Raw genomic sequence first — 25603 nt, 5'->3', positions numbered from 1 at the left:
CAGTTGGTAAAGAATCCGCCTGTAATGCAGGAGACCCCTGGTTCGATCCCTGGGTTAGGAACATCTCCTGGAGAAGGGATAGGCTACCCACTCCAGTATTCTGGCCTGGAGAATTCCATGGACTGTATAGTCCATGGGTTTGCAAAGAGTCCACACAACTGAGGGACTTTCACTTTCACTTTGTGGCTCAGCTGGTAAAGAATCACCGCCCCCCCCACCCCGGGCCCAGGCAATGTGGGGAACCTGGGTTCGAGCCTTGGGTTGGGAAGATCCCCTGGAGAAGGGAAAGGCTACCCTGGGATGGTGGGTGGGAGCCTATCCCTTCTGGCCTGGAGAATTCCATAGACAGTATAGTCCAGGGGGTCGCAAAGAGTCGGAAACGAGAGCAAGAGCTCCTCAAGCAGCAGCCCAGGCACCTAATCTTGACACCACAAAGTTGTCCTTGACTCTGCCCTATTTCTCCCCACCCCCATTTCCCCCACTTCAGATTCTGCAGATTCCTTTTCTTCCAGGATATGCCTTTCCAGCCAGTCAAGATTTCTCAGTCCCCAGGACCTCGCCCTTCCTGCCAGGATGGTGGTCACAGGGTCATCCCCCTATCCCCGCCCCCTACACTGCGGGTCAAGGAGACTGCTACACACGCGGGACGCCGCACTCAAATCCAAATGTCTTCACTGTCTTGTCAGCACCCTCGATACATTTTAAACGTCTTGAAAGTCTCCCAGGCCATTAACAATAGGGTCACTACAACAATAAGGTCAGATGCAACCTCCTCTGAGCTCCTTGTGGTGGCGTCCTAAGGTCTTCAAATTCGAGACTTAGGCTCTCCCATTCAATCACTCTCGGGGCATAAGAACTACTACTCATCCCTCAGGCCTCAGCTCGAAGCTGTCTTCTCCCAGAAGCCTGCCAGCACTCGACAGGCAGAGCAGGGCTCCTTCTTCTGGAGGCCCCGTGCCCCCTCAGTCTGGGCAGAGATGACACCCGGAATCCGCGACTATGCCCGCCCTGGCCAGGGGTTCCTCGGGTGCAGGAGGGAAGCCGAAGAGTGCAGCTGTGGCATCTATGTGCTGGGCCTGCGGAGGATTGGCCGCCCGCTTCTCAGAAGGGTAAACTGAGATTCCATGAAGATTACTAGCCCCGCAGTGGTCCACAGGTTAGACTGCCAGGTCCGTCTCTCAGCGCTTCCCAAAGCGACGCACCCCGCCCCTCCCTCCCACCAGAACTTCCGGTTCCGGCGAGAACCGGAAGTGGGCGGGCGGCAGCGGCTGCGCGCGGAGGAGGTGGAGGAGGTGCCGGGCGGCCGCTTCCCGCCCCCGAGCCGGAGCCGGTTCTGAGCGGAGTAGAGTGGAGGTCTGCTCCGGAGCATAGCCGGTTCAGCGGGCGCTGAGTCCCCGCCATGGCCCGGAACACGCTGTCTTCGCGCTTCCGTCGGGTGGACATCGATGAATTTGATGAGAACAAATTCGTGGACGAGCAGGAGGAGGCGGCGGCGGCGGCGGGCGAGCCAGGCCCGGACCCTAGCGAGGTGGACGGGCTCCTGCGGCAATATCCTTCCCCCGCGCGGCGGCCCGGGCTCCCCTGTGGCCCGGCCTTCCTACTTTCCTCATCCCTGGCTCTGGCCCCTCAGGCCGGCCTCTCCGCTCCTCTCACCCCAGGACCCCCCAGGTCAGTCTCCCAACTCCCGATCTGGCTCTCCTCGGGCAGGCATCCTCAGTTCCCTTTCATCTGGCCTCCCACTCCCCTTGTCCTGGTCTCGGGCCCCCTTGTCCTGGTCCCGGGCCCCTGGACCCTCCCTCAGCAGTGCGGCCCCACGCGGCTCCTGGATCCTGGTGGGCTGGCTGGCTCGGCGGCCCCAAGAGCATGCCGGACCGACCTCCAGCCCCGCAGGCCCTTCATTGCCCCGGGAGGCCTCCCCTCTTTCCTCCCTCCGTCCCCTCAGGCTGGCCCTTGCCTGGGCTCCCGATCACTCCATCTCTCATGCAGGAAACCGGGCCTTACTCGGGCTTGATCGGCGGGAGGGGCCAAGGTGAGCCACCGCTGAGTAATTGAGAGGCCAGGGCGGCTCCCAGGCACAGTCCTTTCGGGCTGGATCGCAGCACCACTTGAAAATAGGTGGTAGATGGCAGTCTTTGGGAAGAAAGGACCCAAGGGGGAGCGAAGGCTGCAGCCTTAGTCCAGCCCTGAGGTCTGAGATTTCACCTCGCACCTCAGAATCGTTCTGACCCTTCAGCTTAGTGCCACTCTTCCTCACCTACTCTTAGTTTCCTGTGACCATTGGGTCTTGGACCTCAGTGGTCTCAGCCACGTTCAACAAGTGAGTTTTGGCTCCCTCCCCCCATAGCCTTCTTGTGCAGGAAGCAGTGGAAAAAAACGAGTTGTTTAGAGCTAAGAAAAACCAAGCAGCATAAAGTGAGATGTAAAAGTAGAGCCCCGCGACTGGAAATGACTGTTTGTGGTCACAGAAAACAAGCATTTAGAAAACAAGATTAAAAATAGAGGTGGTTGTCACAGCCTGCTTGGTCCTTTAGCACTTTGAGCACAGGAAACTGACTTATTCTCACAGGAAGGATTTTTCTTTATTCAAATGGTGTTACAGGAAGTGCCTCCACCTCCCCCTTACTGGCCAGGACAGGGTTGGAGGCTCAGGCTGTACTGTATATAAATCAGATTCTGGGTGTTTTATCAGTTGACTCAGCTTGGGAAGTTGAACCCATTCACTGCCTTTGGGAGGAGTCCTGCAGTGTTCCTCCAATGTGCCTTTGAAACAAATACCTTCAGCCTTTCTTTGTTTGAACAGAAATGTATTTTCAAAGGTGGGGATTCAAGCTTGTTATTTCCTGCCCCGTCAGGATCACCATGCTTTCCCCGTTGGTGAAGTGGGGTCATGAGAATGGCCCCCATGAGGGAAGGTTGATTCTGCACTGTGGTGCAGAACCCGGCTCATGGGCAGGTATTGGCAAAAGGACTCCAGCATCAGACCTGTGGCCCAGATCATCCACAGAAGGGGAGCGCAAGGTCTGGTTATCTGCTGTCTTGGTCCCATGCTGCAGGGACTTGTTGAAGGTCACCTCTTGGTACACTCCTGACATGATAGGTTCCTTGAGGCTGCTTGGAAGCCTAGGCTTAGCACATCAGGGGATGGTAGTTTCTCCACTAATGGCAGTGTCAGAAACCTTGTTACCATGGAGAGTGTACCTCTTGGGATTGGGGAAGGAGAGGTTAGCAAATGAGAACTGAGCAGGGCCCAGGAAGGGAGGTGGAAGGAGCTAATATTTGCTCAGTCCCTACCATGTGCCAGGTATTGGATTTAGATTAGATTATTGAACTATGGAGCAGGCTTCTAGGAGTCTTAGAACAGAGGTGGGGGGAGTAGGGATAGGGGTTGGTTGATTGGAGTGGGAGAATGTAGGGAGTAGGCCCATCCTAGTTCTGTTACAGGGAAGCAAGTCATGGATGAAATAGAGCATGGGCTGTGTACCCACACAGACCCAATTCAGTCACGTTATAGCTGTGTGACTTTGAGTAGGTCAGTTACCCTCTCTGAACCTTGGTAGCCTCCTTTGTTAAAAGGAGAACCAAGCTGGGCTTACAGGTTCCATGGGAGCATTACTGCATCGCATCCCAGAAGGCTTCAGAACAGTACTGGACCCACAGCAAGTATCCTGGGCATGCCACTTGGGTCTGCGGGGGAGTGGCTGCAGAGGGTTGTAGAAAGAGCTTGACTTTGGAGTCAGGCATGCTTGGGTTTGAAGACCAGCTGGACAGCTTAGCTTTGTGACTTTGAGCACGTCATTTTCCTTCTCTGAGACTCAGATTCATTGCTTTTAAAATCAGAATAATGATTCTTGTCACAAAGAACTGTTAGCAGTAATGAGATGACACGTGAAAACACCTGGGCACATATCTGAGACTTGGTTCTTTTTCTTCCTGCTTAGGCACCTTCTGGTCCTCTGGAGTGAGGATCTGTCCAGAGCAGAGTTTTGAGTGATTTTGCAGTGTCTGCTGCCCCTGAGGAAATTTGTCCATGTTTGGAGATACTCTGATTGTCAGTTTGGTATGTGGTGGGGTGTGCCACTGGAAACTAGTGCGTGGAGGCCAGAGGTGCTGCTCAGTATTGTCAGATGCACAGGATAGACCCCACATCAGTCATCTGGTCTAAAATGTCATTAGTGCTGTGGTTGAGAAACCCTGATCTAGAGGAGACTAGGAGCTGGGCACCGTTCCCCAGCTTCCACAGCCGGTTTTCTGGAAGGGCCTAAAACTATCCTAGACAGAGGCCAGTTTGATAGATGGTATGCTCCTCCCTGCTCCCTAGTTGCCTCAGCTGCTGAAGGCCCTTTCAACACTACAGTGAATGATAGGCAGAAGGATGCTGCAGAGATGAACTCCAGGGTGGTGAGTCTTTTTGCCTCTGTGGACTGGTTACCCTACCCTTACCTGTTCATCTTCTGAAGTACTGTTTCCCAACCATGCTTGGTTAGTGGAGTGCCAGTTGTACGGTTCCTCTTAAGCTTACTGGGACTCTGCTTATTGCTCTGGGATGCCAAATTCACAAAGAGTTCTGAGGTAGAAGTTTTATCAGTGACTGATATCAGACTGGCCCGTGCCTGGCTGGGAGAAAGAAATTCCAAAGCTGACAGGTACAGGGTGTGAGTGGGCTGCCTCTCACATTGCAAGGTGGACCACAGCCCCGCAGGGTGCTAGGGGGCTCCACCCTGGGTGTGTGGGCCCAACTCACTCAAGATGGAGGCCACAGGGGGGCAGACGGGGGACTCGGCTGTGCTCGGGAGGCTCTGGCTGTTCACACGTGGGTATGGCTGCATGAACAGGAGTAGAGACCCGATTGGGCAGAAGCCACCTCTTGTTCTATTTTTGAAGCTTTTTGGCTGAAGCTGATGTTTCGGATGAGGAAATGAAAGTCAGCTGATGTAATTCAGTTTAAAATAGGTGTCACCTTTAGGGACCTAACCCAGATTGTAATTTTCTTTTGCGTGCTGGATATTCAGAGCTCAGCAAAGAATGTGTCAGGACTCCTGCTAAGGTTTGGGGAACAAGAAGGGGAGGGTTGGTTCGTTTTCTTGGCAGAAGGTTCTTTGAGATTGTTAAGTTTCCCTCCGTTGGGACCTGACTTGGGTAGGTTTTGGAAGATAAAAGTTTTAGCACATCTTAATTTCTTTAATGGTTTAACACACTGGATTAAGAATTAGGGACCTCCATCTGTGCCTTCGTTCTTCCCTTTGGAGAATGCGAAGATGAAAATGATAACCTCATACAGTGGTCATGAGGGTCTGGCAGGGCAGATACGGGGCCCGGTGCTAAGCAGATGTCAACCAGCTTTGTCAGATAGTGCTGCCAGTCACCCTGCTGGGGCAGCAACTTTATTCCTCCTCCCGGGAGGGAGCGAGTCCATGTCCAAACTTGCTTTGAAGGGGAAGGTTTAGGGGCCGCAGAAGGAGAGGTATGGCAGAGGTGCCCCTTCTGCCCTCTGCGTGGCTCAGGAGAGCTATAGACTGCCCTCTATTAACAGGTTGTGCCCACCCAGAAGCCACAGTGGGTGGGGGGTTAGATGTGAATAAGATGGCATTTGTCTCTGCCCCCTTGAGCTCCTTCTGAAATGAGTTTGTTAAGAAAAGCGCGGACGTGCTGAGGCGAGCTGTCCTTAACCGCTGCTGGTGCACAGGGGACATGCTCCGGGCATTTCACGCAGCCTTGCGGAACTCTCCTGTCAACACCAAGAACCAAGCCGTGAAGGTAAAGGGGGTCGAGCCGCAGCGCTGCTGGGCGGTGTTGGGACCAGGGCGTGAGCTCCCCGGGGCTCTGGACAGCATGTGTCTCACTCTGCATCAGTGAATCTCTACCAGGGAAGTGAGCTGGCAGCGGGCAGTGTTTCCACAGAAGCTGCCTGGCGCCCCTGACACCAAAGCTGTCAGTGTTTGTAGTAAACACTCCCCAAAGAAACGTTCATTCCTCCCCAAAGCCTCATGGGGTGAGAAGTCAGCCCAGCCCTTCCTGATGAACAAAGTTATAAATTAGCTTGCCACATGGGACTTAGTGGTTATGCTTTTTTAAGCTATTGAATAGGCTTTATTTGCATAAGGATTTTCAGTGTTTTATGATTTCTGCCTCTTAAAAACAGGTGAGATGAGACACTTGGGCAGACTGCATCGGTTAGGCTGCCTAAAATCTCATCAGTGAGGCTATCTAAAATTTGGTCCAGGGAAAGGGGTCTCTTTAGAGCTGGGTTTTTTCCTATGTTGTGATGATATCTTGATTTAATCAATGGCTGCACCTCTCAAACGTGGAGGGGAATGGCCCCTTTGTTCCACTGGGAGTGAGCACAGAAGATACGGCCAAGGAAACTCGCTTTTTGCTATGTGGGGGGTTTGTTGTTTGTTTTTTAAATATGGGAGTTTAAGGCCTTGCTGGTGTCATCAGAAGTAGTGATTCTTCTCCCCAGTAAACTGCTTATTTCCCCTCAGATAAGTGGAATAAATCATTGGCTTTGAATACTTTGGGATACTTTGAGACTTAATAAACAAAATTTCACTATATATATATATATATATTTTTTTTTTTTTTTTAAGCATTGCAAATGAATTAGAAATTGGGCAGTGTTCCTAATGAGTTCTGACTACTTGCTTTGGTGTTTCAGAGCCTGCAGTGCAGGATGTGGGTATGCCTGGGCCATGGCTCTAGACCCCATTCCCTTTCTCTTTCCCCCGTAGGAGCGGGCCCAGGGCGTGGTGCTGAAAGTGCTTACAAACTTTAAGAGCAGCGAAATCGAGCAGGCTGTGCAGTCGCTGGACAGAAATGGCATTGACTTGCTAATGAAGTACATTTATAAAGGGTTTGAGAAGCCCACAGAGAATAGCAGCGCAGTGTTACTCCAGTGGCATGAAAAGGTACGTGAACACATTGCCCACTGGCTCACCCCCAGCCCAGGGTTCAGATCAACAGGCCAGGCAGTCCCAAACACAGACAGGATGGGCTGCCTGTGAGAATGAGGGCCACGCCTCAAGCAACCTGGGACATCTGATCACTTACCTCTCCCAAGGAAGCACTGGTAGGGGTCCACCATCTCTGGTCACTGCCGTTGCTTTAGCTGCGAGTTTTGCTGGGCAGGCCTCCGGGCCTGTAACTTGGCTGGGGAGGTTCAGGCAGGCTTGCTGGTGGCAGGGCTTTGATTACTTTCTTCAGGCTGGCGGAGGTGGTGGTCCTGGGCCTTAGATGCAGGCTGAGCCCTCTGGTTAGCTCTGAGGGCTTCCTGCTCCAGCCTCGCCTCACCTCACCAGGCCACACACAAACAGTGGTAGATATCTTGGCAGTCTTTTAATAGGGCCTTCATCCTCCTGAAGCTGGAAAAGCTGGGCCTGTCCTTTGCTTGTTTTAGTACAAGGTGTTGGGGGGGGCACCTCTTGTCAAGCCAGTGTCCCTCATGAAAGGCTCTGCCGAGTACTAAGGGAGCAGCCCTTAACTGAGGGGTCAGTCACGTGGCCGGCCTCAGGCCTGGGCTGGGTTGTGGCCTTTGGTCCCGCTGGTGGGTGTTCTGCCTGCTCTGCCAGAAGGTGAGCTCCTGGGCTTCGTCACGGAGGTGACCATGGTGCTTGGGAGCTGAGCAAAGACCTCGGAGTGGTCTGGGGGGCCACGCTCTCTGGTCCCTTCATGGCAGCCGGATGCATGAGCTTGTGGACATTTCCACTGCAGTGGGCTAGTGTCTGTTTTAGGGCCTAGGGCTGTGCCTGGGTACAGTGAGCTTGTCAAAGGGAAGCTGGGGGGCTTGGTATGAGCTTGGTGACAGTGTTGCAAGCCCAGTTCTCCTGCCTTAAAGAGCCAACGGCTTTTGGGGACCCTTTGTTCCAGGAAAGGGCTTGATCCCTCGAATGCGGGCCCTATTGGCACCTCTTATGTGCTCTTGCAGGAATGCTTTTTCAGAAGATCTGTGACATGGTCAGGAGTGTAGTCCCGTCTCCCCTGGCAAGAAGCGAGGAGCCCCTTGGCCAACCAGATCTCAATTGACACCTTTTCTTTTGCTGCCCCTACAGGCATTAGCAGTAGGAGGACTAGGCTCCATTATAAGAGTTCTTACAGCAAGAAAGACTGTTTAAAAAAAAGAGAGACTCATGTTACCTCGAGAATTTTGGATGCACAGGCTATCGAAGAAGGGATTGACAATGGGCCGCCTGCCTCGGAACTCCCAAGTCAACTATTTCAGGACCTGCATCCGCTGAAGTGTGTTTTATTTTCAAGGTGGAGGGAGAGATCGTCTTAACTGTTTTCATAAATCCTTTGCAGGATCTGATAGTCTATGCCTTTGTTCACGAGTAACGCAGAACTGACATTGTGACCGTCTACCAGAGTGGCTGGCCTGCCTTGGTCCGGGGTACCTGTGTGCACTGCCTGTTTAAAAGGAGGGAGGGGTGATTTGGGCTGGTGCAGATCCAAGGGCTGCCGTAAAAGGGAGAGCTTGGTTTTTTTTTTTGAAGCGGAAACCCCCTAGGGTTTGTACAGACACCCCAACCTCCCAGAGAAGGCGGGCTCTCTTGGGTTCATTGTAAAGTGCCTGCTGCATCAATAAAGCTCTTGGCTTATTAGTATATACTCTGCCGTGTGTTTCACGTGTATAAAAGGAACGGGAAATAAATGGGATGGTCATGAATGAGAGGTGGCCTGTTCTGGAAACTGGACGTGGAGGGGTAGACAGACAAAAGTCCCTGCAGGGCTGCCCGGGAGCGAGCGTGGCTTCCTCACAGTCTGGGTGCAGCAGTCCCTCAGCCTGGGCCACAGTGCTGCTGGCTGCTACACAGACATGTTTTGCTGAATAACTGTTGTTTTTACTCCTCTGATTTGGACTTAGTTTCGGAGCTTATTTAACAATCCTCAGTTTGTGTAACTGCACTTGGAGTCCTGGGAGTGCACTCAGGTGCGCCCATCACCCGCTCCTGACGCTGGGCTTGGCGGTTTGCCAGGAACACTGTGATGCTGAGGGGTTTTCTTTACAGGAGGAAGAGACAAACAGGTAGGAACAAGCCTGTACACAGACAAGGCACATTTTGTTCCCTGTAACCGCTGACGGTAGGCCTGTCTGAAGAGCAGATGCTTGTCTTTCCTTTTTAGCACATGGAACTGTAGTCTGCATTCTGTTATGGTAAGGACCCCATTCGTATTCCTGAAGCTCTCCCCAGTCATGCGGGCCTTGGAGATGGATGTTGACCAAAGTGACGATCCTCCCAGCTCCTCTGCAGAACCCCCACCCTTCCTGGGAGGTAGGACTAGGCTGCTGGCTTCATTAAACTACAAATATAATATTTACTCACCCAAACCTAACCTGGGAAGGTTCTTTCTGCAAGACAAATGCTCTAAGGCCCTTGAAGCTAGCCTTGAAGTTTTCAAGTGAGACACAAGGTACTAAATTCAACAAGTCACAGAGGAGATGCTGACACCAACCGATAAGTAAAATGCACTGCATCTGGATTGAAGGGCTTTAATCAAAAGTGTATTGCACCACAAATGAATTTTCTACAGCAGTTTTAGATAATACAATCCCTATTTACAACATGGAGGGTGAGATCAAGATCCGATGCTCATATAAAGGGCTCTATGTACTGTCTAGCACAGAACGTTCTATACAAGTAAAAGTGCATTAAATCACTTAAGAGTATTTACTCCACTCTTCCTCTTAAAGCTGAAGGAAATTCAACATGCAGGAGGAAAGCCTAATCAGAACGCATCCTCCCTGTGCAAGAACAGACCTAACGGGGCCCCACAACTGTGTCTAAAACTGCCGGCGGGTGTTGGGGCGTCGAGACCAGCTCAAGGGCTGGAGAGGCCACGGGAGTCAGCGGGGCCTCCCACAGCTGTGCTGGGATCGCCCTAACTACCCAATTTAAGGAACTCTTTCCTGGAACAGCTGGAAGAGCTACTTCCTACTTGTCAAAATGATGGAACAGAAGGGAGTCCTGGTTTGTGTCCCCACCAGATAATGGGAAACGGGCTCCTAGACGTGGGTCGCATCTGCCGGGGGAGCCGCAGGAGGAGGTGGGTAACAAGCGTCACTGGGCAGCAGAGCCCGAGCTGGATGTGGGTAATGCTGCCCTTGCTTGGTACTTCGAGGGCCATGGGACTGTCTTACGTTAATTGCATATCCTTGCTTTCCTGTGAGATATATTTTATATATATATTAGCCCTAAACAATTGAGAAACCTAACATCATTGGGTAACTGATGATAAATCTAGGAGCTCCAGTTAGTAACTCAGTTTTTTATTTAACCAATAAAACTTTCATCAAACTATACAGTTTCCCTTTAGATCTGAAAGTGTGGCTTATCCAGGGCAAGTGTTTCCCTTTCTTTAATGATGATGAATACGAGATTTCATCAGTCACTCCCAGAGCCATCTGCGTGTTGTCGAGCACTGCAGCCAGGCAGGGGCCGCCTGGACGCCACACGTGAATGTAGTGTCATCTTAAATATCCGGGGGTGGGTGCGGCGATGGGGAGATGGTGGCTCCACTTAAAGGGCAGTCCACCTCCAACGTTTTGGTCAAGGCTGGGGAGGAGAGGAGCAGCTGCGGCTTCCTTTGAATACAGCAGACTGTCCTCAGCAGTAGAAAACATTGATTAGCATTTGCTCAGTGTTATAACAACAGAATTAAGATCTAAGCAAGTGAAATACCACCACTGCTTCAGAGGGAGGCAGATTGGGACAAGGATCCCAATCTTAGAAATAATTTCCTCTTGATGCTCTGATTTTCCCTTAAGAACACCAGTTAAATGGATTTTATAATACAGAAGACATGTTTATAATAGCGAGGAACTTTAGCTATAAAAAATAGTTTAAAATGGTTTACCAGCAACCTATCCACCACAAGTACATTCATTAAAAAGGCAATTGAGTGTATTTGGTACTAAGAATCTTTTTACACATTTGCTAGTTTTCTTCAGTAAAATGAGATACTGTCAGAAAGGTGCATATATTCATTAATCCACACTGGCCCCAGAGTACCTTAGAGATGGACACATCTGAAGTTCTAGGATGTCTGAGTAGCAAGGTGAAATAATGTTTCCTTGGGCGGAAGCGCTCAAAAGCCTCTTCTAACTCACCTGAACCCAAACTTACGAACAGGGAAAGGGAGCTGAAAAAAGCCAGCCTCACTGAGTTGGCTCTTCACGGCAGAAGCAGGTGGGTCTGCCCTCCTGGGCACCGTTTCGAAGGCCTGTCTGTCCAGCATCATCACCACATGATGGATTGGCTGCCTCCCCTCTGACACAGGCTGAGGGCTTCAGCTTTAAGTGCTAACTGAAAGAAGATTCAGGTGCAGGTGGGTGCTGGCCAGAGCTGGGATTTTAGCAGCACTGTGGCAATGTGGGTTGTGCCAGGGCTCTCCGGAAACCAGGATGTCAGGATCAGCGACCTCCTGAGATTCGTATCAGTCTGCAGGAGTGGGCCTTAAGTCTTGTAAACAATGTTCAGACGCTTGTACAAAATACTGCAGTTACAGTGATTAAAAACCCACCAGGACTGTGGTGTGTCAGTGTTCTTTTCACAGAAAAAGTGTCAGCCCTTGGAGCCCCCATCCCTGGGTAGTGCCACCTAGGACCACGGTGTCCGAGGGTTGGAGATAGATGGCCGGATGCTGCCCTTGGGAGCTGGCTTGGACCCAAACCACGACATCTGTGTTTGAAACAAAAAAGGCTCCTGAGATGAGGAGCCAGGACTGGGTGCAGAAGGAGCTGAAAGATTCCCCTCCCATCCTGCTCTCCTGGCCCTTCCTCCCCTCCACGATCCTGACTCTGGTGGGAGCAGCTCAGTGTTTTCTACTACAGCTTTTATGCAGGTCCTTTATGGGTATTTTTCACTTTTTTAAAAAGTCTGGGTGCTAGCCAGACCTGAGCTGTTGATGAAGTGATACCAATGGGAGTGCTGTCACAGGCCTGTTAGTCAAGTACAGCAGAGACCTGTGGGCACAGAGCGTGTCCTCAGTCAGCACTGCCCCATCAAGTTCATCATCCAGAGGCACCTTCCAAGCTAATGATGCAGCCGTGCACTGCTCTCATCTGCCAGGGCTGGGACGACTGACTAGTTTTTGGAAGGCAGACAGCAGACCAGGAAACCCTACCTTATACTCCAGGGTTTCTTTGAGCATGTTCTCCTCCTCTTGTGAAAAGTTCAGCAACACTGACACAGCTTTTATAAGATGAAAAGCCTGAAACAAAGTAAGTTTTGCTGCCATGGGCCTCGATGGGAGTTAGCAGGCGGTCAGCAGCTAACTGGTAGCCATCTCCCGGTCCTGCTCCTCCGGTGCACTCCCGGCTTGGTCGGCAAGGACCACATAGAGGGTGGAGGTGGGCATTCTGAGGGCTGCTGGCTCTTCTCCCCTACCTCTTACTTGGGGACTGGCAAGATCACCAGGACGGCCATGGCAGCTCCCTGCTCTTCAGCAGGAGGCAGGACCGCTGGACAGATGCAGCTCCCTGGACCCTGGCCTCGGCATCCAACCCGCATCTCCTCCCAGGAGCCAGTTCCCTACTAGGAGTCCCCTGCGGGCTGCTCAACCAGCAGGTCAATGCCAGCTGGAGACATGACTAAGTGTCCACACTTGTGGTCAAAGTGGACTGTGGGAAAGGAAGAAAGAAATGGAACTGGTGGGAAGCCAGGTGAGGCCCAGACAAATGAACCAGGTGGAACTCAGTACCCAAAGGGCAATTCAAAAGCCCTTTACCTCAGATTCGCGACAGGACATGAATTTTAAAACCACGTGTTTGAGGTACTCGAAGTTGATCTCACGAGCGTCAGTCAGGTCAGCATTATTTGTGACCGAAGGTGCCATGTTTGACATCTCAGGCCCAGGCTTCTCTCGGACTTCAAAAAGCTCATTATCAGGTCTAATTTTCTGAAAAAAACCAAAGATGCTACATTGAGCCCTTCAAGACAGATCTGAAAATGACACGGGAAAGTCACCTGGCCTAGGCTGTGATCACCTGAAGCTCTTTGCCACACACAGAACACAGCAGGGTGACAGGGGCTCAGCTGGGAAGGAAGCGCCAGCACCTGAGAAGGTAGGGTGCTGGCTGGGAGGAGGGATAGAGGGACATGAGGAAGTTCAGCCATTTCCTTTATCCGGGTCAGGACTCGTCTCCTGGGGCAGTGAGCACCCGACCTGGCCTTCTGCATGCATGCGTGCTACACACATCACCTCACTGACCTCTCAGAAAACACACTGGCTCACAGAAAGAGGGCTTGTGCCAGGGGTCACAGAGCCACTTTCCAGGAGCACGTTCAAGGTGGCAGGGCCACTGTCCCACCAGCCAACATCTGACTTCCCAGAGATCTGCGGTCCCGGGGGAGGAAGGGAGCACCATCAGGCAGTGAGGGCCCTGAGGAGGACCACGCAGCCAGCAGGGCTCGGGCAGCGGGGAGAAGGGTCACTCACCAGTTCCTTTTGCAGAGTCTTCTTGAGCTCCAGCATTCTTTGCTGCATCTGCTTTATGGTCTGTGATCAAAGTCCCACCCCCACAAAAAGCCATCCATTAAATGCACGTTTCACCATCTCTAAGGTGCCAAGGACCACAGCACAGACAGAAAACCCCTTGGGTCCGCATACACCTGTCAGATGCCCCTGCCTCGTCTCCTGAGAGGCTCGTGCTTACGACACACCCGCCGCCGTGGCCTCTCCCCTCACATGCTGCTGCTCTGCACGCACTTGCTCTCTGGGCCCTGCCGGGCCACGGCCCAGTGCTGCCCCCACTATGGCCTGGGTCCTCAGGACTGCTTCAGGCACTTGCCCCTGTAGGTGGCAGAGCTCAAAATGCCTCTGCATAGTACATTCTGTCCTTCAGAATTATATTTACGTGCTATCACCCCAAAAGAGGTTACCTGGGCCAAAACTGAACAGTTCTCACCACCACCACTGATCTCCTAGAATACTGTAAGAATTCTCAATGCTGATCTGGAACAGTGTAAGAGATCACAGCTTTTTGGCATAACCCAACAACGCTGGGTTTTATAGCTTTCATTTATTTTCTTATTTTTGGTGAGTTTAATTATTAGTATTACAGGCCTTAAATATAATTTATTACACATTCCATTAATAACCAGAAAGGCTGAACTTTGTTTTCCAATGAAAACATTTACTGTATAAACAATACATGGAAGAATTTTAAATAAAAATTTTTCCAAAACCTCACAACTCTAACATATCAAAAAGAGTTTTTCCTATGAACTTCTAGCCCATGTCACCATTCTTGCACTGAATAGCTAGAACTCTGAATAGTATTTTGCATTTATCAGAGTTTCCACAGCTTTAGTTTTCCTAATAATAACTTTTAATGTGACAGTAACTCTAGGGGATGCCCCATGTCTTCTTATATAGCCAAATTTCCTTTTTTTTTTTTTGACCACACTGCCTGGTCTGTGGAACCTTAGTTCCCTGACCAGGGACTGAAACCACTGGCATGGCAGTGAAAGCGCCAAGTCCTAACCACCGGACTGCCAGGGAATTCCCTGAGTTTCCATGTTTAAACAAAGCTGTAATAAGCTTCATTTTCTCAAGAGTGGTATGTCCACAGTCCTCTAGAGAACAAGATGGTTGGGCTGGGGACTGTGTAAGCGCCTCCAGCTCCTGTGAAGCACGTCACACTGCCTCCAACACCTCACTGACAGAATGGTGAGATTCTGTTTCATTGTGTATTCTCTGGTTGACCACGGGGCTGGGCATTCCCCCAAAAGTACACTTGCTATTTTATGTTACTTGATTTTCTAGGTTTTTGACTCATTCATTAATTTGCTCAACAAATACTGAGTCTCTACACTGGTCTAGAGACTGAGGAAACAGCGAAAAAAAAAAAGGGGGGGAAGAAAAAGGAAAGAAAAAATGTCTGCCCTCTGGAGGGAAAAAGTTAACCAGCAAATCTACAGTGTATCACAAGGTATAAGAGGCCTGGAGAAAAAGAGGAAGGTGGGGGGACAGGAGTTCTGGTGGGGAGGGTCGGCAGAGCAGCAGGGGAGGCCTCACTGAGAAAATGACACCACGGAGGAGGCGAGGGGACTGGGGGAGGATCTTCTAGACAGAAGGCTCAGCAAGTGCAAGGGCCCAGGCGGGAGGGCGCTTGGGATTCACAGAAAGGCGAGGCTGCTGCACGTGAGGAAATGCAGGGGAAGCGGAGGGTGCGGGGTGAAGGGCAGCAAGGAGCCAGACCACTCAGAGGGTGCGGGGTGAAGGGCAGTAAGGAGCCAGACCACTCAGGCTTTGCGGCCACTGTAAGGACTTGGGCTTTTATGGGAACAGTGAGTCATCAGAGTGCTGGAAAAAACAAGCACAGGGGAACCAGTTAGAAGCCCATCCCTGCCCTCCAGGGAAGACAGGGTGGTCACCAGGTAGCAGGTGGCAGCAGGGGCGGGAGGAGAAGCAGCTCCTTCTGCGTATAGTTTGAAGGGAGAGCACGAGGGATTTCCTAATGATCTGGACATTGGCTGTGAGAGAAACAGGGGGTCAGGGATGGCTGCAAGGTTCTGGCCACTTCCTGAGATAGAAAAGATGGCAGCGGATGCTAGAAAGTGCGGTCAGTCTGAAGTCTGGCTCTGAATGTTTCTGATTTCAGCTGCCTTTCAGACACTGACACAGAGAAATACGGTAGATACAGAAGTCTTGAGTTCACGGGCGCTGTCTGGACTGGAAGCGTGGTAAGGTGCCAGCAGCACACAGGACGGGTGAGATCACCAAGGATGCGAGTGTGACCTGGAGAAGCTGAGTGAGGGCAGGGCCCAGGGACACACAGTGTGTGCGTGTCTGTATTGCCCAGAAGGGATCAGTGGGTGTGGGGAGGGGAAGGGGGAGACAGGGAGGGAGCGAGGGAGGGAGGGAGGTGGCGGCGGGGAAGAGAAAGAAGGAACCCCTTTTCCCGTGTTAAAGAGCAACCACACGATCTGCAGGCAGAATTTCAGGCCAGAGCACTAACCAGGCCATACATTAACTTCACAGGACACAGTAAACCCAGGCTCAAATGAGCCCCTGCATTTACAGGTGCTGAAGGCAGGATGGGTGGAATCATGACATTTATTAAGCCTCTATCAAATACCAGAAAACTTACAGGAAATTAACAGTTTCAATTCATCACCCAATACCCGCCCCCTAAAACCCCCAAACCGCTTCAAGGCAAGCATCAGCGCTCTCATTTCACAGCTGGAGAAGAAGGTGCAGAGGCCAGGGGACTGGCTAGGACCGGCTGGCGAGGGCAGAGGGGGCGGGGACACCGAGGCCTGCTACTGCCCCAGCCCTGACACTCGGGACGCCACCTCAGGTCAGGGCTGGAGACGACTTGTGGAGTGAGAAAGCAGAGGGCCATGCACGAGGCAAGCAAGCAGAGAAGAGCCAGGAGGAAGGCCTTCTAATGGGAGGTAAGACCGCCCCCAAGCGCGGCCCAGGGGCATCAGCACAAAGCCTGGAGAAGGGGCTGGAGGGTTTTAGGCACAAAGATGGGAAAGGAGACATAAACAGCTGAGGTGAAGCATCCTCACCTTATTTTTCTCTAGAAGTTGCTGCTCCAAGTCCTGTTTTTCCTTCTGTAGCTGCCCCAGATCTGTGGCTGCCCCCATCTCTCCGTTTGGTATTCCCTCCACAGCTGGAAGCTGGTACTCGGGGTCTTGCCTGGCCCTCGAGGTCACCTACAGGGTGGTGGCAGCACAGGTAACGGTCAAGCTACGCCACCGACCTCCTGGGGCGGGGCCAGACTCACTGCAAAGGGGACGACTGATGTGTCCGCCAGGCACCAGCAGGAACCAGACTATGGAGATCCCCTCAGGGCCCTCTGGGGGGGACAATTAACCTCCCATACAAGGAGCCGGCTGGGAAGGAGGGCTTCAGCACTTGAACGCGGACAGGTGTTGTCGCATCAGATGGGCTCCTCAATGCTCACAAATCCCTCGTCAGGGAGGTGCCCTCCCGTTGAAGAGGAAGCTGAAGCTGCCCAGCGCCCCCCAGGCCTGCCCACTGCCTCCGCCCATTGGTGACATGCTGCCCCCCCGCTGCCCCCACACCCTGAGCAGCTCAGGCGGGACTCACATGGGGCTTGCTGGCTGACAGCACCAGGGGCCGCTCCTGGCCCGTCAGCCTCAGCAGGTCCTCCCGCGTGGCCGTGGCCTCCTCGGCCCTCAGGCCCTGCAGGGCCTCCAGCTCGCTCTGCAGCTGGCGTGTCTGCAGCAGCGCAGAGTCGTGACCTAGGCCAGGCACAGAAGCAGTGAGCACACTGACTGGGCCCCTCCAGGCTGGGGTCCCCAGCAAGAACAGGCGAGAAGGCTCAGCCGGGGGCAGGGGGCCTCACCTTTCTTCAGCTGGAGAATCTCCTGCTCTTTCTGGAGAATCACTTCCATTTTCTCCTGCAGACTCTGCTCCTTCTCGCCCATCATGGCTGTCAGGTCAGCGGCCTTGGAGAGAAAACCCAATATGAGAGAAGGCTAGGAGTAGCAATCACATCTTCCTTAAAGGAGTCTCCACTTTTCCGTTATCCAGGGTCCTCCATGAATCCCTCCCTGAAGGCCACAGCCTAGAACATTTCCCAAGCTAACCTCTGCACCTATTAACAGAAACACGCGCAAGTCAGTTCTCTTCGGCAGGCACAGGGGCCCCTGCCCCCACGGCCCCCTGCCTGCAGTGGGCCCACCACAGACATGGCCATTAGCCCAGCCTTCCCACAGGCTGTCATGACTGTAACTTCATGTCCTGCGTGCCTGTGGCATGCCCAGCACTGGATGCACACGACTTCACTGTTGTGGTATTCATGAAGGTGTGATTATCACAGGGTCTTTTCAGAGGCAACTCCAACAGACCTGTTAAGAACCTACCACAGCCTCAGAGCCAGTTACCCAGACCTGGGGCCTGAGCCTGAGCCTGTCCTCAGAAGACGGCAGCTTCTCCCACCCTTCTGGCTGAAAGCTCAACTGTGGTCTCTGGGGCCTGCAGCCAGTGGGGCCCACCTCCCAGAATCAGAACCTGGGTGTGGACTTGCCTCCAGGTAACATTTGTAACAGTAACCAACTATCAAAATTTTAAAAGGTTATCCCATGGGGTGAGAGTTTCTTTCCTTTTGTCTTTTTTTTGGCCACACTCTACGGCATGTGGGATCTAGTCCCCTGACCTGCGATCAAACCCACACCCCCTGCATTGGAAGCACAGTCTTAACCACTGGACCACCAGGGAAGTCTGGAGGGTTTCTAACGTTTTCTCCTGCCTTCCTAGAGACACCAGGGAAACCAAGCAGCTGGCAGCATTCCTAGAGCTGTGTCCACCCCCTGCTCTGAAGAGATGGGAGGTAGATCAGTCCTGGCTGGGACTGCTGGGGGCCGCATCCCACGGGCCCTACCTGCTGCTGCAACTCTTCCCTCTGCTTCCGCACCTCCTCCAGGGCTTGAGCCATTGCCACACTCACGATTTCTCTTTGGCTCCATTCTTCCTACAATCCAGAAAATGGGTAGGAGATTTGAGTCCCAAAACCCAGTTCCCACTTTCTTCACTGCACACACCAGGTGAAGCCCACAGAGAGAGGACTGTCTCACAGGAACAGACGAGTGCTCTCCTGCTCCCCGAGGTTCCCAGGCTACCTTCTGGCTGCACGGCCTTCTGTTCCTCTGTGAGAATTGTCCCAGTGCACAGCCCACTAACCCCTCTAGGGACAGGCATACCGCTGAGGGTTGGTCATCCCATGAGCATGCCAGTCAGTACTCAGGCCAAAGGCTAGAGGACCCAGACTTGAAGAGCTGCTCTAATGAAATCAACACAGAACCACACGACTCAGGCCCATGTGAACGGAGCAGCTGATTGGAACAATTTGGTTACAGAAATGATAACAAGCAACTACTAAATTTTAATAGAGCAAATGTCAGATTCATCAAAATCATCCATAGTACAGGACAGAAAACTGAAGCTCTGAGAGGTCATGTAATTTGCATGAGGTCTGAGAGCGAGTAAGTGGCAGGGCCAGGTTTTAAGCCAGTGCCTGAGCTCAGAGCCAAGGCTCTGGCTGCTACACTCTACCACCCAGGCCTTTCTACCTCAAGCAGGGCTGCCCCACTGGCCCTTCCCAGATCACGGCGCCTCTTTCCTGACAAACACATCAGTCCTCTTCCCTGACATGATGCTGTGCTCACTCATCAACCCCCAGATGAATAATAATATGGCTTCTCAGGTGCCTGCACACTGGTCAGGAATGTCTGGTGTTTCTATCTACCCACAATCACCCCTTTTGGGCGTAAAAGTCTCATCACTGCTATTCCCCACTGCCGCCCTGCAATTCCACATGGTTCTGGTAGGGCTGCCAATAATGATGCCCCCATTTTGTGGCTATAGGAATAAGCATGTTCATCAGGCCTGGTCAATCATAGTACCTCATACCCATGGCCAAATCAATCTGTCCAAGGGTGGCTCTGTCATCCAAGATGAACCAATCAAATCCTTTTTTATATCAAAATCCCTTTTTAGTATGGTAACGTTGAGCGGGACATGTCTTTGTTCCCCTGGGGTTGCTAAGCTGGAATGTTATCAGTGTGGAGTTGCTGAAGTGATGTCCTATCATCCATCATGGAGGAATGCAAGGACAAGCTGGGTGACACAGGGTAAGTCAGGTGAGGCAAGCTAGGAGACCAGAGGCCTCCATTCTAGTCGGACAAGCCTTTCTGGTTCTGTGAACTGCTCAGCTTCACCTGTGAAATCTCCTTTTCCACTTACACAAGCCGGGGGGTGAACGGAGGGAGATGCCAACCTCACGGCCTGTCCCTTCTGACGTCTACCGGGGAGCTGTCAGAATTGGCTTTCCATGAGTCCACCTCTAGTAGAGAAGGAAAACTGGTGGTGGAACTTAAGAGGCTGACAGTGGGACGCTGAACTACCCCAGACAATCCCCCGCGTAGGAGAAGCTCTGCTGATACAGGAGAAGGAACAAGGGGTTTCAGGCTGAGCCGAGCTATGAGATCCTGGTCCTGCAGGCCCAGGTGCTGGGAAGGGGGACAAGAGCGTCATATGCCTACAGGAGCCTTTTCTGGGGAAGTTCAGGAGAGACACTACAACTGACGCTGTCTTAAGGGGACAGGAGGCAGGCTGTGAGCAAGAAAACAGGAAAGCGTGTCAGGGCAGGAAGCAGAGGCTCAAAGCACCTCCATGCCAGGAACTGCACTTGGCACTTTTCATCCATGGTCATGCTTTATCCTCACGGTATCATCCTCTTGAGGTCAAGGGTCATCACCTTCAGTTTGAAAAAAGAAAACTAGATTCCCTCAAGGAGCAGCTCGTGAGGGGCCAGGGTGGCACCCAGAACTGAATCTGTGTGGTTCTAAAGTCTGTGCTAGTGCCACAGAAACACACACGACCCAGGATCTGAGGCTGAGCTCAGGGTCACTGAGCAAGTCAGCAGGCCACCCACACGCACAGTTCTCTGCACCTGGAAATGATTTTCCCAGAGGACTGTTCTGAAAAATATGGATCCGAACAATACAAAAAAAAAAGTGTGTACCTAAAATAATGTTTCAAAATACTTGAAGCACAGATTGACAGAGGGAGAAAGAGACAAATCCAGGATCATAGTTGAAGATTTAGCACCCCTCTCAGCAAGTGATGAGGCACACTGACCAAAACAAACAGACAAAATCAGAAGACCTACAGAAGATGTGGACAATACTGTTAACCAATCTGACCTCTTTAGCATTTGCAGAACGCTCTCCCTAAGAGCAGACTATACATATTTCTTCAAGTGCATTCAGTTACTTACCAAGATAGGTTGGGTCATAAAATAAGTCTAAATAAATATGAAGCACTGAAATCATTCAGAATATTATCTGACCATAATGATATTAAACCAGAAATCCAAGACACTGAGAAAATTCACCCAAACGTTTGAAAATTAACCACGCTCCGAAAAAGCCTGTGTTGCTGTTTTTCAGTTACTGCCTCAGCCCACACCCAATATTTCATATTCTGCTCTTAGATGCTGAACCTGGGATTCTGCAAACCATGTTTCTCCCTCCGGGTTCAGCCGGCTCCATACTTAGATATTGATCCATACTCAATTCTGCCAGCAGGGGGAGCTCCAGGGAGACTGGAATGCAGGAGGAGGGAGGAAAAGACTCCTCCTTTTGATCAGATTGCAGTTTCTGCCAGCAATGCAGCTTGGCCCTGGCAGCAGCAAGTTCTTCCTGAAGCAGCAGCTGCATCCACTCTGCAGTCTTCTGACACCTGCAGCTGAATTCACTCATGGCCCTATTGCCCAGCACACACACCAGCACCAACTGTAGTACAGAGCCCCCTCATAAGAGGTCTGACTGGCAAATCTGTGGAGCTCCTCTTCTTAATTCCTAAGAAGAGGACTTAAGTTAATTGTTGGAATAATAAGTTGGAATTTAGTTAATTCCAACTTCTTCACTTTCTTCTCTTAGTCCTACAGTTGGAAAGCTGAGTCCTACACTTGCTACCTTTGCGATATCTTTTAACTGTTTCTAGTGCTGGAGAAGAAACTTTACCTTAGAACATAAATTCTCACTCAAATAACTGGGGTGGTTCTTCTCTCCCAGCTGGGCCGTGAACAGTGTGCTGTGCATCAGATTTTCGTCCTGGGCACATATTTGCAATAAGCACTGCTATCCATTCGTTCCTCTCTCTTTACGTCTTCTGTACATCTAGAATGTTCCTTCCAGTACTTCCTTAGTGCACGTCTGTTATCAACTAATTCTTGGTGTTTTGTTGCTTTTCTTTTAGCGCTACTACAATACAGTGTCTGGGTATGGATTTTAAAATTTGCCCTGTTTGGATCTGGAAGAACTCTTAATACCTGTCCCTGTGACTCGACAGCTTTCATCAGTTTGAAGAATTCTCACCCATCATCTCTTGAATGCTTCTCAGTTTTTTTCATTGCCTCTGAGTTTCCACTGACACACGATAAAGCATCTCACAGTATCCTGTCTTTTATCATTTTTTCCCTGCATTTCATTCTGCCCTTTCTTCCATTACTTATCTCTTGAGTTCTAATCTGCTGTTAAGCTCGTTGTTTTTTAGGAGCTTTACTTAAGTATAATTGACAATAATAAACTGCACATAATTAAAGTGTACAACTGATGAGTTATGATGAAACCATAATTCAAAAAAAACAGTGAAAATACCTATTCCTCCAGAAAGTTTCCTCAGGTCCTTTGGAAATCTACTGCATTTTTACTTTCAGCTACTGCACTTTTCAGTTTTGAAATTCTTATTTAATTCCTTTTCAAAACTACTTTTATTATAATTTCTGAATCCCTGCTAAAATGTTCACTTTTGCCTTTTATATTCTTAAACAGAGCAAGCACAGTGATATACAAGCCTCCTCAAAGGTCTTCCTGCTTCTGTACTTGCCTCCTTTACGGAGCATTCTTCACACAGAGCCAGAGTAATCCTCTTAAAACAAAACTTCTCACATCATCCCTCTGCTTAAAACTTCCAGCTGCCTCCTCGACAACCCCCTAACCATCCACAAATGCCAGTTCCGCCCCTTCTCTACTCACAGTGTAGAACTCTCCCTCGGACACTGCAAATGCACACAGAGACATGACACCTGGGCTTCCCTCATGGTCCAGTGGTTAAGAATCTGCCTGCTAATGCAGGGATGCAGCTTTGATCCCTGGTCTGGAAGACTCCACATGCAGCAAGGTGGCTGAACCCATGCGCTGCAACTGCTGAGCCCGCACACCTAGAAGTTGTGCTCTGCAGCAGGAGAGGTCACTGCAATGAGAGACCCTTGCACCGCAATGACAAGCAGCCATCACTCACCGAAACCAGAGAAGGCCCACATGCAGCAACAGAGGCCAGCACGGCCAAAAATAAAAATGTTTTAAAAAGACATGACTTTGTGAAACTGACGCTATTAGATAAATACCTTCAGCTTCTTTAGTTCAAGCTGGTGATGCTGTAAAGAACATTCACATTCATTCTTACTTTCTTTAAGGGCTGCATTTTCTTGCTCCAGCTTTCTCTGCAAATTGAGGAAAGTATACATAAAATAAAAGGTCTTTACGCTATTTCCCCTGGGTGTAGGCCTATCTCTTTCACATGTAACCTTTAAAACTGCCCCCTTCCCTTTTGTTGCCACTGCAGGGGTGGGACAGGAGGATAGGGTTTGGGGTCAGAAAGGGAGAGTCACCTGACACTCTCCTCACAAGAAGAACTGAGGCACTTGATTCTGAAGCCTACGGAACAAGGAAGGAGACCAGGGAAAGGCGCAAGAAATTAGGGGTGAGCAGTACACATTTTAGGAAGACAGGAAAGCAGCTGATGGGACCGGTCAGGAAGTGCCAGGAAGTCCACGTGCAGCTCAAGGAAAAGGAAAAACCATCTGCTTGGGGTTTTTGTAAAAAGCAGTCTTTTTACAACCAGTCTCATGAGCAGGTGTGCTGTTAAAAGAGAAAAACTCTGCTAAAAGTGGTGCCCGAGTTCAGAGGCAGGCTGGTCTTCCTCCTGTCAAATGGCCTGGCAGCCTGGCTGCGCGTGAGCAGGGCGCTCCCATCCCCGGTCCTTCCCTCACTCACCAGCTCCTGCTCTGCGGCTGTCAGGTCGGCCACCCGCACTCTCCCCAGGCCCGCCAGCTGGGTCTCCAGCGCGTGGATCCGCTCTGCCTGCTGCTGCTCCAGAGCGAGGGCCTGCTGCTGGGCACGGCTGCTCTCCGTGTTCGCGGCGGCCTGAGGGGGCAGCAGAGGACAGCTATTCCCGGTGACACAGGCCCTACCCTGTCCTCCAAAGAAGAGTGTCCCGTAGAAACAGCTCTCCTTCCTGACCTTCTCCAGCCTGGGTGCTGCTGAGGTCCCCTGGCCTGCTCAGGAGCTGGACTCTGGGACTGGTCTTGGTGCAGGGCTAGGGGACAGCTCTGGGCACCAGTCCTAAGACACAGCCCTCCTTCACTCTACTCAGTGCTGCCCTCTATGGCTGAGGCTTCCCTAGGGAGGCACACGACACAGGGATGAAGAGCAGGGGCTGTGACCTCCGGAGGGTGCAGGTTTGGCCATTTACCAGGTGGGAGACCCTGGGCTAGTGTCCTGGTCATCTTTCTCAGCCTGCTTCCTCTAGTGAATGAGAACAGCAGTGCATGGCTCTGAGGTCTGCTGCCAGGACTAAATGAAAACACATGTGGGAAAGAGGCAACAAATGTTTTCACTTCTCTAGTTTCTAGCTCCACACCCGACCTGGGGCTGTGACTACGGGCTGAGCCCTTGCTGTCTTCTCCCCAGGGCCTGGAGCTGTTCTCCACAGCCCCCAGCTGCAAGATGAGGTTTGACAGCCAGTGGTCACACAACACTTAACAGTTCCAGAATTAGGCAGAGCCCTGCAGCCAGCTGTTAGGTGGGAACTAGCCAGTCACCACTTCTCCTGGTAACTCAGACCCTCCAGCAGGTCCTGACTCCCTCTCTCTGCAACTGCCTGTCTGCCCACAACTGTATCTAAGGTCCAGATGCCATTCCAGGAGCTGGGAGTGAGTCCGGGGACTTCAAGGGCATAAAGGAAAGGAAGAGTCAGGGGCCTAGAACACAGCAGGCATGATCGCCACTTACGAGCTCTCGAATTTGAGCTTCCCGAGCTGCCACCACGTCACCGCTCCGCTTCAGCTCCTCCTCAGAGGCCTGCAGGCTCTGCTCTAGTTCTTTCACCTAAGAGGCAAAGAGAAGAATCCTTTTGTTCAAAAGAAGCTGAGCAGTAACAAACGGCTTTTAAAGTCAAATTTATTTAAATCATAAAGCAGGTAAAGAAAAAATTTTAATTAGAAAAGATGCTCATAAGTCAATCATTATAAAACACTATCATTCTAACACAGTTTCATTTTTTGACTTTTTTTTTTTACAACTTTGTATACAATTCTAGTAAAACTGTGTATTTTTCGTCCGTGCTCAAATTTCCGTCTATGTTTCCATGTAGCCTTCAGACCTTAGATTATTTCCTCAAAGGATGTTGTATAATTTCCTGAACTGCTGCCTACTGTCCAGGTAACTCAGCTGTTTTCCATTTTGCAGATAAAATGAGGCAGCAGTTGACATCCTCATGTAAATATTGTTGACCTGGTTTGAATCACTTGCTTAGGATACATTTCCAGAAGTGGGATTACTGCCCATGAGACAAACTTAGGTTTCCCTCGTTCCACACATACTGACCGAGTCTGACTGTGTCTCTGGCACTGCCCTAGGACACGAGGCCCGCAGGGTGGACAGGATGACACAGAGTCCAGTACTGAGCGAGACTCGGCCTCCAACATGATCTTTTCATCTGACTCCAGCGAACTTTGCCAATTTCTCTTACAAAGTTTTTGCTGAGTAAAGTCTTCCTTGGGGTATCTTTATTATTAAAATACAAGCACATAGAAGGCTGCAGCTTTGTCAAGGAGAGGGAGGAGCCAAATGAGAAAAGAAGGTTTTTAGGCCTCACGGTTCCTCATATATGTTCAGAGGTAAGTTTTCATGGAAACAACCCAGCAAGAACAGTGTGAGCACTTCCACAGAAGAAAATAGTTATGTTATTTGCTCATGATCACAAATTTTATCAGTGCAGAGCCAGGACTGAAACTTGCCTTTTTAAACTCCTGGATTTAGCAAATATCTATGCAAGTTCCAAT

General features: G+C 51.0%; 2 protein-coding genes across 6 annotated transcripts in view; one reads left to right on the top strand and one right to left on the bottom strand.

Moving 5' to 3' along the window:
• The first annotated feature begins 1264 nt into the window (after nucleotides 1–1264).
• ARPC5L (actin related protein 2/3 complex subunit 5 like) lies at nucleotides 1265–8601 on the top strand. The gene is made up of 4 exons (XM_070379004.1): nucleotides 1265–1549; nucleotides 5683–5754; nucleotides 6729–6905; nucleotides 8046–8601. Exons 1-4 carry the CDS (start codon nucleotides 1400–1402, stop codon nucleotides 8106–8108), a joined length of 462 nt encoding a protein of 153 aa, XP_070235105.1. The 5' UTR covers nucleotides 1265–1399; the 3' UTR covers nucleotides 8109–8601.
• An 854-nt stretch (nucleotides 8602–9455) lies between these two features.
• Nucleotides 9456–25603, bottom strand: part of GOLGA1 (golgin A1) — a 43967-nt gene continuing 27819 nt past the window's right edge. For all 5 annotated transcript variants that reach the window (XM_070378999.1, XM_070379002.1, XM_070379001.1 and 2 more), the window contains 11 exons: nucleotides 24552–24647; nucleotides 23535–23684; nucleotides 22886–22981; nucleotides 18356–18445; nucleotides 17318–17420; nucleotides 17059–17213; nucleotides 16515–16661; nucleotides 13432–13491; nucleotides 12721–12891; nucleotides 12118–12204; nucleotides 9456–11672 (listed from right to left, as the gene is read on the bottom strand). In XM_070378999.1, coding sequence (XP_070235100.1) covers nucleotides 11592–11672; nucleotides 12118–12204; nucleotides 12721–12891; nucleotides 13432–13491; nucleotides 16515–16661; nucleotides 17059–17213; nucleotides 17318–17420; nucleotides 18356–18445; nucleotides 22886–22981; nucleotides 23535–23684; nucleotides 24552–24647 — 1236 coding nt within the window. In that variant the 3' untranslated portion in view covers nucleotides 9456–11591. The remainder of the gene's footprint in view (nucleotides 11673–12117; nucleotides 12205–12720; nucleotides 12892–13431; nucleotides 13492–16514; nucleotides 16662–17058; nucleotides 17214–17317; nucleotides 17421–18355; nucleotides 18446–22885; nucleotides 22982–23534; nucleotides 23685–24551; nucleotides 24648–25603) is intronic.

The sequence above is a fragment of the Bos mutus genome, chromosome 11 (assembly GCF_027580195.1).
Source record: "Bos mutus isolate GX-2022 chromosome 11, NWIPB_WYAK_1.1, whole genome shotgun sequence".
NCBI classification, from domain to species: Eukaryota; Metazoa; Chordata; class Mammalia; order Artiodactyla; family Bovidae; genus Bos; species Bos mutus.
Note: the sequence above shows the minus strand (reverse complement) of the source record. Positions and strands in the feature narration are given on the sequence as shown.